This window comes from Pipistrellus hanaki (genome assembly GCF_964339955.1).
Source record: "Pipistrellus hanaki genome assembly, chromosome: 3".
In the NCBI taxonomy this organism is placed as follows: domain Eukaryota; kingdom Metazoa; phylum Chordata; class Mammalia; order Chiroptera; family Vespertilionidae; genus Pipistrellus; species Pipistrellus hanaki.
In genome coordinates, this window is record NC_140505.1 from 153,322,891 (window position 1) to 153,335,418 (window position 12,528).

Here is a 12,528-nt window from a genome sequence, read left to right on the forward strand (position 1 = left end):
TTAAATCTACAGGCTCCAATTTAGATTCAAATGGCAAGGTTATCAAATCTCTAATCTAAAATTTGGCTCTTTTATCTTTAAAAAAAAACGATAATTCTTAAAAAATATTTACTTATTGGTAATTAATAAACATAAACCTGATGTTGTTCCAGACACATTACTACATAAACACCACTAATAAAGTTATTCAATACCGTGTCTTCTTTTAAAATTCACCATAATAAGTTATAGCTATGATCTTATTAGTATGCCACATGAGAAACAAAAAATTTAATTATGAGCTATTTTTATGATCTAGATCAGAGCTTTATATTAGCATTTCAGGTTAGATAATTCTTTGGGGTGGGGTGGGGTAGGGGTATTGATCTGTTCTTTTAATAATATATTTTACTGATTTTTTACAGAGAGGAAGGGAGAGAGATAGTTAGAAACACTGATGAGAGAGAAATATCGATCAGCCGCCTTCTGCAAACTCCCAACTGGAGATGTGCCAGCAACCAAGGTACGTGACCTTGACTGGAATTGAACCTGGGACCCTTGAGTCCGCAGGCTAATCCTCTATCCACTGAGCCAAACTGGTTTCAACTATTGACTTGTTCTTATAGGCTATCGAGCAGCATCTCTGGCTTCTACTTAGCAAAAGCCAGTAGCGACTCCCACAAGTTGAATCAAGCAAAAAGTCTCTAGACCAGGGGTCCTCAAACTTTTTAAAGTGGGGGCCAGATCACGGTCCCTCAGAGAGCTGGAGGGCCAGACTATATGAACTACTAATTCCTACTGTAACACCTCAGCTGCGCTCACTGCCCAAAAAACCTGGCAGGCCGGATCAGACTCCTCTGCGGGCCGCATGTGGCCTGCGGGCCGTAGTTTGAAGACCCCTGCTCTAGACAATACCAATGGGGAGACTGCCTCCAGTTGAGAACCACTGATCTAGACCAAGAGTCTTCAATTAAATTAGAAGACTCCAATTTAAATCTGGAAGCCTCAGCATCCTCACCGTTTATAACTTGTAAGGGATTTGCAGTATGTTAGTGAAAACACAGGGGTTGGTGTGATAATCCCTTCATCTGCACAGGAAGTGACATTAGCATCCCCTTCCTTTCTCGACCTTGGTCACCCAGGTGTTCGTAAGGTTTGGAGAAATGAAAAGTAGCTTTCTTTCACAAGAGGGTGAGGAACACTGCTTACTGGTAGGTAAGTCAGTAAGCAGTGCCCAATCTATTTGGCAGCTGATCTCACAATACCAAGATATATCCTCACTCCAGAGACATTGGTCTCTATAGGGCACACTTTCTACGTTGTAAACAAAAAATAGCAGAAACAAAGAAAGTGGAGGAAACATGGTGATCAAGCAGGGGTTCATTCAAGTATTACTGAAGATCTGCTGTACTATGAGGCATGCTTGGGGGAAAGGCAGGAAAAAAATTGCTGTGGATTAATAAAATATATAATAGGTTGTAATGAATGAGAACAAAAAGTAAAGATGGGGAAATATGAAATGTCAAAGTAGGAGGTGTGGTTTAAATTTTACCAAGGGAGCTAGGGAAGGGACAAAAATGAGTGAGAATTTTTTTAATATACAGATTTTAGACAGAGAGAGAGGGAAAGAGGAAGAGAAAGAGAGAAACACTGATTTCTTGTTCCACTTATTTATGCATTCATAGGTTGATTCTTGTATGTGCCCTGACCTGAGATCAAACCTACAACCTTGGCATATCGGGACAAAGCTCTAAACAAATGAGGATCGGTCAAGAATATTTCTTTTAAACATTTTTTTTTCCAACTTGTTAAACAACAATGAAGTACAGTTTATTTTTTCTTGGGAGAAAATATATTTTTTATGCCTTAATTGTAATGTACAACAAAAGTGAATCTTGACTGATAAGTATTAGATTCCTCCTATACAAATGTGAATTTGAGAAGGGAAAAGGAAAGAGTATTTTTTTAAAAGAAGTATAAAGTACTTATTTAATTTATTGAGTACTGTCATGAACTATAAAAATGTTTCAGTCAATATACGACTGGTCCCTTTAAAAATTATAATGGGTCTTGCCAAAACCGGTTTGGCTCAGTGGATAGAGCGTAGGCCTGCGGATTCTAAGGGTCCAGGTCAGATTCCGGTCAAGGGCATGTGCCTTGGTTGCGGACACCTCCCCAGTGGGTGCTGTGCGGAAGGCAGCTGATCAATGTTTCTCTCTCATCAATGTTTCTAACTCTCTGTCCCTCTCCCTTCCTCTCTGTAAAAAAACAATAAAATATAATTTAAAAAATTATAATGGGTCTGAAAAATTCATATTGCCCACTGCCTGTAGCTGTCATAGGTGATGCTGCTGTAAACAAACCTACTACTTGCTAGTCATAGAAGTACAGCATGTACAATTATGTACAGTACATAATACTTGATAATAAACAACTATGTTATTAGTTTATGTATTTACTATACTATACTTTTTATCATGTTAGAGTGTACTCTTCATACTTAAAAATATGACTATATAGTAGTTATGTAACATTGTATGCATGAATGTATACATTCAAAATAGGAACTAAATATGTACTGAAGTAGCAATACACTGACTTTCATATAACTACAGACAGTAAAAGCAAGGTTACACGTTGTCTCCCTAAAGAATATGATTATTTCAGCACACAGCTCAGGAAGGACACTTCTGTAATTTATCTCAGTGAACTATGAGAAACAATGAAGAAATGCAATAATACTTCCATAAAAAGGCTTTATAAATAATGAAATTCTTGCTTTTGATCTGGGCAGTTACATAAAATTAAATTATATTCTTTTTTTCATAGTCTTACCCTGTTTGATCTTTGTCAGCTCAGGTTTAATAAGCAAGATGGAATTTTGCACTTTGCAAATAAATGGCTTAATTAAATCATGATAAAAAATTGCTATGTTCGTATTCACATCAATGTTATAGGGATGCGTATGGCGAAAGGAAAAGGTTATAAACACATGAATTAGACCATTCATTTGAATCACCAATTTTTTCACCTTGCTTTTAGCCATAACTCATGCGACCACCAATACAGCTAGTAGTGAGTACAAAAGAAAAATATTTCATAATGTGGAAGACTCAATTTTAAATCCCTTTTAAAATTCTCTTTCAGAAATCTTTAAAACAGAAGAACTTTCAAAAATAACATCAGCTCTTTTATAATGCATTCTTTATAAAACTTATTTTCTTTCAAGAACAGGAAAGAGATCAAAGTAAATACAAAATAAAAACCAAATATAAATTGATTTTTCCAAAGTATAGTACTTCTACAAATGCCCAGTTTGTTTCTTGGCTGAATGTTGAGCATTCAGTATAAAGAAAAACCTGTTAGGAAGAAACTACACATTAAACCATAATGGAGCTTAGCTTTACAGTACATTTCAAAGGGTGTTACTACCTTCTGAATTATAATTTCATGCTTCTCGAAGTTAATATCCAGTTAAAAATTTATTGTAAAAAGGAACGATTACTGAAAAAATTCACCATTATGGTTGTTTTACTACTTGTTGGCTACTCCTTTCTTAAACCATTTATTTTTATTTTCTATGGATGACTTTACTAAGGTTTTTCAAGCCCAAGTTCCTTAATATTGTAAAAGCACCTTCTTACTCAGTACGGTAAACTGTTTTAGAATGATCTGTTTCACAGATCCTCTGACATTTAGCAAGTCACAAGAACTGCTGACAGTACTTCTAAACACACATTCCTTTGTCACACATATATTACGCAAACAGTAAGATAGGCCCTGTGCTAAGTCAGGCATAATGCATGAACAGACCTCAGTCACCTTAAGGGGACACGTAAACGATTTCTGAAACATGAAAAGAACTGTGACAGAGAAATGTATGAGGTGGTTTAGGAGCAGAGGAAATACCCAACTCTGTCCAAGAAGGTTCACTGACTGACTTTTCTCCTGAAAACAATAAATGCACTCAATTCCTCCCATTTTTTAGCTTAAAACTCTTCCTTAGTGGTCACCATTCTTTTGGGTTGCCTTCACTGATGAAAAAAGTACCCAACCTATTCCAAGAACCACCCCATCAACGTACCTTGTGGCTTTGGACTTGCAGCTGAGTGTTTTGCTGGCGTTTTTCCATTTATTCCCTGAGCCTCTTCATCAGATACATTCTGATCAATCAGTGTGGTTGTGCTGCTCTTCAAAAAGGGTGGAACGATAGTGATCTTTGGACAGGTACTGCTGCCTGCGAGAGTTCAAAAAGAAAGGGCAGGTAAATGCAGAGGCAGAGCACAACCATGTCTCATGACTTAAATTTCTTCCGTTAGGAGACTAAGCACAGAAATGCTTTTCCCATGTGTGCTGACCTTGACAAAAGAGTCTCCCTGGGAAAGATCTCATTCCATGTGCTTAGGAAACCTTATAATGCACATGGACAGACTGTTGTGCACGAGTACACACGCATTCTCTCTCTCTCTCTCTCTCTCTCTCTCTCTCTCTCTCTCTCTCTCTCACACACACACACACACACACACACACACACACACACACACACACTTTTTCAACTCCTTTCCTTGCAGGGCTACAAAAAGGGCACATCAATGCAGATAAAGCCACCTAAGGAGAGGACTGGAGGGCCCCAACTAACTTGTTAAAAGCGTTCCTTTCAAGAATCCAGTCAGTGAGCAACTCGAAAAAGCAAAGCAGGAAAGCACCAACCTGACAGCTCCCTAAAGACTGTGAGAATGAGGAAAATGGCTCCATTAGAAATAAACAAATACACTCACTCACCAGCTTACTCAACTCCAAATTAGCATATACAAGTAGTAATAGCCTTGCCTCCCAAAGAATGATTAGATTATATGGATTAACTCTGTCCTGCTTTTACATTTCAAACCCCCAAATATGCTTTAAAACACTGAAATACATCATGAGAGATAGAGGGAAAAAATGCATAAATTTTTTGTATGATTTCTAACATAGAGGTTAAACGTTGAACTTCAGAGACTTTTTAAGAAATCATATACCAGTGTTTTCTCTTTACACTCATATTAAATTTCCTTTTCTTCTAGTTGACTTGGTGATATTAATAACAGTTTGGACCTTGCTCAGGCGAAAAAATTGTTTCTACCAGGGAATTCACTATTACTAAGTAAAGTATGCCAAGAAAATGTGATTTGGTTAAAAACAGTTCCATTTTTACAGAAACCAAATATCTATGAAAAGAGAACTTTTAGAAATAAAAGGCATTATTAGTCAAAACAAGAAAAGCTAATAAAACCCAATCAACTTTCTATTGAGTAAAAAAACAAATCCTTCTTATTTCAAATGATTGTTAAATAATATAGATTAAAAACCATACTACTGCTTTCTTGTCTGTGCTCCCTTTAAAATTTATGTTGGCAATACTGATTTTAGAAGATGGTAAGAGTACCAAGTATTGTCTGAGAAGTTCTGAGAGACCCAGTGGTAAAACAAACATAGTAAGTTTTCATCAAACAGCTTTCTGCTAAAGTGGACTGCCCACTGGATTAAGCATTTCATTATTTAACCAAATATGACAAAGCCTTTCTTTTTTTTTTAATTTAATTTTATTGTTTAAAGTATTACATGTAATAGTACATATATCTCCTTTTTCCCTCCATTGACCTTCCCCCTGCCTTCTCTACCCCGTCACATGCCCTCATCCCACACTCTGAGTGTCTTGCATCCATAGGTTGTGCTTACATGCATGCATAGAAGTCCTACAGTTGATCTCTTTCGCCTACTCCCCAGCACACCCCAGCCTTCCTGCTGTAATTTGACAGTCTTTCGGAGCTTTTCTGCCTCTAAATCTATCTTTTTGTTCACCAGGTTATAATGTTCTTTATTTTCCATAAATGAATGAGATCATGTGGTATTTTTCTTTCATTGCCTGGCTTATTTCACTTAGCATAATGCTCTCCAGTTCCATCCATGCTGCTGCAAATGTAGGAATTCCTTCTTTTTTATAGCAGTGTAGTATTCCATTGTATAGACGTACCATAGTTTTCTAATCCACTTATCTGCTGATGGGCATTTAGGCTATTTCCAAATCTTTGCTATAGTGAATTGTGCTGCTATGAACATAAGGGTGCATATATCCTTTCTCATTGGTCTTTCTAGTTTCTTGGGATACAAAATTAATGCCAAGAAATCTATGGCATTTCTATACACCAATAGTGAACTTAGAGAAAGAGAGACTAAAAAAGTAATCCCATTTACCATTGCACACACACACACACAAAAAAGATACCTAGGAATAAACTTATAACTAAGGAAGTAAAAGACTTATATGCGGAAAACTACAGAACACTGAAAAAAGAGATAGAGGAAGACATAAACAGATGGAAGAACATACCATGTTCATGGATTGGTAGAATCAACATCATTAAAATGTCCAATGCTCTCCCCATTAAAATACCAACAGCATATTTCACAGACCTAGAAAGAACTCTCCAAAAATTCATCTGGAATAAAAAAAAGACCCCGAATAGCCACAGCAATCCTGAGAAAGAAGAACAAAGTTGGTGGGATCTCAATACCAGATTTCAAGCTGTATTACAAAGCCACTGTTCTCAACACAGCCTGGTACTGGCACAATAACAGACATACAGACCAATGGAATAGAACCCATATATCGACCCAAACCACTATGCTCAATTAGTATTTGACAAAGGAGACATGAACATATAATAGAGTTAAAAGGCCTTTCTTGAATGTAAGATGTAGAAAAAATTATTTCACAGCATATTACTAAAATTGTAAAGAGAAGAAATAAAAGCTCAAATCTTTAAATGTGTGACCTTCTTAAAAAACTGTGAAGTAGGCCAAATATATCTCTAAAAAATGCAGCTGATCGTCCAAATGGTTAGTTCGTCTTTTAGGGGCATGAGGACTTTCATTCTGTGGTGATCCCAAGAATGTGTTGGCAATCCTACAGGCCACCTGCTGGGGTCTAGTGAAGGACAGCCAAGGTTGTGGGTTTGATCCCTAGTCAAGGTACTTACAGGAATCAACCAAAGAATGTATGAATAAGTAAACAGAAAAAATTTCTCTCCTCCTCTGTTTCTCTCCCTCTCCAAAATAAAATAAATAATAATAATAATAATAAAATTTAAAAAAAGAAAATATGGTAAAAGAAAACACTTTTAAAAAATCTTTAGACTTTAGTTTAATTTTAAGAGATCATGTTCATTTTCTTCTGTAATAGATTTAAAAGATTATCCATCTACCCATCTGGTCAGATTTATTTATTCTTTAGCAATCGAAGCATTAAATAATGACAGTTTTTATTCTCAATCTTTAATAACATTATATTCATTATACTTGAGATTGTTTTGCTTTCCTATGAAAACAAAAACAAAATCAGCCAAACATAAAACATATTCACCTATTAGTTCTGCAGCACCATTTTAATAAAAATATTTACTCCTATTTGGACAATTTATATGATGTGGGCAGAGGAATATTAAGAGTGATTATAAAGTGTCCAGTCCTATAAGTGAAGAGCTATGTTCTTTGATCCATTCCTCAATCCACTTTGATATCTGATTGATATTACCCTCTAGATTTGGTTTATTGCTGGGCAGCTGATGCATTATTTCTTTCTTGTAGGATGCCAATGCTTCTTCATACAGAATTTTAAAAATTTCACATTGACTGTTTCCTTTATTTTCTTCTCACTAAATCCCTTATGTCAAGTCTTTTGCACAATACACTGTTATCTGTTTCCTGCACAAAAACTATATGAAACCAGCATTCAGGGAAGAATTCACAACTTTTAATAGTAATTCCACCTTTACTCATTTGGTTTTCTAACTCATCAACTACTCTATCTTCATCTAAAATGGGACAATCCTACTCTTCCTCACAGCCATCATATAACTGCCCTTCTTGAGGTAATAAATCGCCTACATTAATGAATTTCAGTCCTGAAGTTGATGCAAATTCTTTGCCTAATGTGGTTTCTTCAACTCCTGGAAGCAACATGGCCCTCAACATGATGGCTCTAGAAAACACATGCTTAAATGGTTGGGTTTATTTTTAAAAATAGTGACAAATATGCAACAGAAACCATATATCACTGTGAAGCCAAACATGTTTACCATCTGGCCTTTTACAAAAAAGTTAGCTGACCACTGTTCTAGGTAAAGCACATAAGGTAAAGAAAGTTTACCTAAAGACAACACAATTTCATGCAACACTTCATCTCCTAACATCTTGGATGTTAGCAATAAAAAGTTAAATTTCTCTTTGCTTGTTTATGACTGACTCGGCCTACTCACATTTGGAGACAATCCTCTTTTTGGATGCCAGTTGCATAACAGAGTTGAAACCCAAATTGTAACCAGATGGTCCACCCATTCAAGACAATTCATATTAACTAAAGAGACTCTTTGGTCCCAATTTCCCAAGAACCAGAAGGAGTGATTAAATTGTTATCTTGGAACAGCTTTAACTAATCACATTCTATTAGTATGGGGGTGGGGTTGTCCTATTTAAATACTGTTTTCTCTTGATGACTGGTAATCTTTTTTTAGCCACTGGCCCTAAGCATTTCGAATTTCTCTGTCTCCTTAAGCTTTCTGGGTCTTTTCTCCTATAAGAAATGTCCAAACCTATGCTACCTGCAGCGGCTCCTCAGAATATCAATTAATCCAGCCTCATGTTTTCCAACGCAAGAGTTTGCCCGTATGGCTTACCTTTTATTGACCTGACTTCTTTTGCAGGACACCTGTGAGTGGCAGATAATGCCTCTGATGGGTTTAGGGTAACTTTGTCTCCTCTTTGCAAAACGATGGATTGGGCTGTTTGTTTTGCCACACCATTCTTGAATAGCTCTTTCACATTTTTAAGGTTGGGCTTACTTTTTGGCCCTCCATTCAAAGTAAAGTCCACTCAGTTCTTGGATTCTTCAGGCCTAAATCTCTTGCCATGTTATCCAAGACTTCAGATCACATCTTTATGGTCCTGTTATGGCCAAGTCTGTCCTGCCTCATCCACTCATAACATCTCTCGCAACTATACCACGTCTCTAGCTCAGAAGATTACAATGGACCCCACCCCTCAGGACAAGAGGATTGCTTGGATTTAAGAGAACAAAAGTGACTTTCTAGGGGAGGCAATCTTTTTAGGAGAACAGAAGTAAAAGAAATACCTTAAAAAATAAAACTTTATTTTGAAATAATATTAGATTTACAGGAGAGTTGCACCCAGGTTCCTAAGCACCTTACAAAACCATGGTGTGTGTGTGTGTGTGTGTGTGTGTGTGTGTGTGTGTGTGTGTGTGTATCAACACCAAGAATTTAATATTGGTATAATAAAAATAGAACCTGGTTGCAGACACATCCCCAGTAGGGAGTGTGCAGGAGGCAGCTGATTGATGTTTCTCTTTCATCGATGTTTCTAACTCTATCCCTCTCCCTTCCTCTCTGTAAAAAATCAATAAAGTATATATTTTTAAAAACAACTAGAAATATTTGACTTTTCTGAAAAAGAAAACATGTCCCTAATTAATTACTGAGTGATTTATTTATTTATTTTTGCTACCCTGCAGGGATGAAAAAAATAACAAAATTCCTATAGGATGCTATTGTTGGTGGTCCCTTACAGTTAGAATTCTGCTAGATGAACTGCATTGAAACCCCTTTCATGAAGCCTGTCAAATTTCTAGTTTGAAGTTGGTGCTCACAGATGAGGTCCACGGCCACAGAGCCTGCTATGGAGGAAACTGCAAATATTACAATCTGAATGTGGGTTTAGGGGTCCGAGTCCCTGCTCCTCACTTGCAGAGTGACCATCTGTTAGCTACCATGAATTCCTGCAAAGGATGCATGGAGAGTACACAGTGCATGATGAGGCCGGACTGGTGCTGGGACTGGTCTGGTCAGTGTGTTCTGCTGTGCCTGGGATCGGTGTTCCTTCAGAGACCCAGCTCCTTGCAGAACCCCTGTGTCGGGAAGGGACCTGGAAGCAGTTCGCTCCCCCACAACCACACACGGAGGGAGGTTCCCCTTTTACCTACGTTCAAGTAAATCTATTGGTCAAGATTACAGAAAGTTCTTGCTATTTAAAGCAACCAAAATTAGTTTGTATCTGCAGCCATGACCAGAGCGGAAGGTGGAAGCAGAGAAAAAAAACCACAAATACATGTTTCTTTTCGCTTCCTTGTGAAGGGTGGTTCTAGTTGACACCATCTAGAGTTGGAGGAGATTCATAGCCTGCTGTGCTTTCTTTGATAGACGGTTCCTAATTTATAACACCCATGTCTGGGCTTATCCACACACCCTACGTTACTACTGTGCTGGTGGTGAGAAATGTCTCTGAGAAGCTGCCCATTCATGCAATCAACTGCCAAGTCTTGAAGCCGTCACTCTTTCTGCCAGAGCCTAAGATTCATCACAATTTTAAGCTTTGATATTAATGACTACAGCACAAAGATCTCTAGGTACATTACTGTGTGGGTGGACCTGATAACCGATGTTAAATTTCCGAGAGAATCACCTATCAAAGGGGCGGCTCAGATGCTCTGCACATGCACACCCACACAGCTTTCCTTGATCTTCAGAGCTGGCTGTTTCCGTGCTAACTGCACGAGTTATTGTAGATTATTAAGCATTATATCATTAAGCACTAAATATACCCTGACTGCAATTTAAACATTCTTCAGGGCACCTCAGTCATAGGACTATCATAGAACTAAATCCTGCCTTCTACATTTACTAGCTGGATGACTGACTGACTTTCTCTATACTTCAATTTCCTCACCTATAAATAAGAATGCATAGGATTCATAATTGTACCCCCCCCCATAAGGTTGTTGTGAGGATTGTGATTTCATCGGTGCTAGTGGAAGTACTAGAGTAGCAGCAGGCACATGGTAAGTGCTATGTAACTATGTGCCATGATTACTATTTGTATGGCACTCCAATCTATACAGTGCCAACATAGGGGGTCAAGGGACGAGATCCTTAGTCTCTTTTCCCTCCAGCCTTCTACGGCCCTTACCCCTTTGCCTCCTGTCGGTTTAAATTTGCCCTCACCACTGCCTAAAATTTTATTTACTACCATCCAGCACTTGCTCTTGCTGCCTTACTTTCTCAGTTTTGTAGCTGCCATTTGCTCTAGTGCCCAATCTCTCCACTTCCAGGGATTCCCAATAGAATGTTTCAGATAAATGTTGAACAAATAATGACTCTTTTGCAAATTAATATAATAATTAATTATTTACAAGTGTATGGCCTGGAACATCAACTATGGATCTCTTATTCACTAAAGATAGTAACAGTGTTAGTAATGAAAAAATGATATCTTGACATATGGAGAATTTACTGAAGATAATTTTAACCCCAGATGATTTCATCACATTCTTCACTCTTTACCATGATTGCAACTGTGTGTCCTGGATCCATAGGCTTTTTTTCATTTTTCCTCCAACATTTCTTCCTTTGATACTAATCACAATTGCTGGTTTTGATTAGCACATTTAAGTATGCTTACAGCCACTTAAATTTGGTGCTTAATCTCAATAGCTCTCATCTTTATGCTGCCAAAGTACAAACTATTTAAGCACTGAGAGTATCTAATGGTCAACTGCAGAGTGATAAAACCTACCAAGTGTTTGACTTATTCCACTCTGTGTTTTCTTTTTGTCCCTACTTAAATGTATTGACTGATAACTCCCTAATTAGGAGTGCCAAGTACTGTGTTTATTACTGGGGACAGGAGAACAAATAAGACAAAATCCTCACCATCACATATTATAATTCATGGTTCAAATGGAGAAAGAGATGTACATTTCCTTAGACGTGTAGAACACCTATCTCCCTTCCTCCATCTGCCCCCCCCCACCCCGCCCCGTGCCAATTCCCTTGCTAGCTATGGTTACAAAGCAACAGCACCAGTCCTGAATGATGGCAATGGTTGAGGGTGAAGAGGAGGAATGACTATTGGACATACTGAGGAGAAAACCATTAGAGGAGTGGCTGAAGGAGGAGGATCAGAGAGGAGTAAAAGATGATCCGTATTTAGGCCCCTGCCTAAGATGACATGCAAACAGTGCCTTTCACTTTAAGAAGAATGTAGTTCCTGCCTATGAGACTGTTTAGACCAGTGGTCAGCAAACTCATTAGTCAGCAGAGCCAAATATCAATAGTACAACGATTGAAATTTCTTTTGAGAGTCAAATTTTTTAAACTTAAACTTCTTCTAACGCCACTTCTTCAAAATAGACTCGCCCAGGCCGTGATATTTTGTGGAAGAGCCACACTCAAGGGGCCAAAGAGCCACATGTGGCTGGCGAGCCGCAGTTTGCCGACCACTGGTCTAGAATAACCAGTCTGGCCTGATCTTCAATGGATTCAGCCATCCCTATATGCTCCATCTGCCTCATTTTTCAACCTCATTGTTAACGTTTTCAGACAGAGTCCCTTTGACTCATTCGTTAAAATATCATTTCACTGCCTTTTAAAGGAGGGGAGAAAAAGGCTTTTCCATGCAGGGCAGACAGCCAATTGTACAGAGGCTCTGACCCACGTT

At 37.9% G+C, this 12,528-nt stretch overlaps 1 protein-coding gene and 1 pseudogene across 2 annotated transcripts in view; both read right to left on the minus strand.

Moving 5' to 3' along the window:
• FGD4 (FYVE, RhoGEF and PH domain containing 4) overlaps positions 1 to 12,528 on the minus strand; it is a 206,620-nt gene that overhangs the window by 63,992 nt on the left and 130,100 nt on the right. The window contains exon 2 of the mRNA XM_084877864.1: positions 4,064 to 4,216. Within this exon, the coding sequence (XP_084733990.1) occupies positions 4,064 to 4,216 (153 nt within the window). The remainder of the gene's footprint in view (positions 1 to 4,063; positions 4,217 to 12,528) is intronic.
• On the minus strand, positions 7,470 to 7,992 carry LOC311618656 (adenylate kinase isoenzyme 6-like; annotated as a pseudogene). Its single transcript has one exon. The product of its transcript is annotated as an adenylate kinase isoenzyme 6-like (transcript).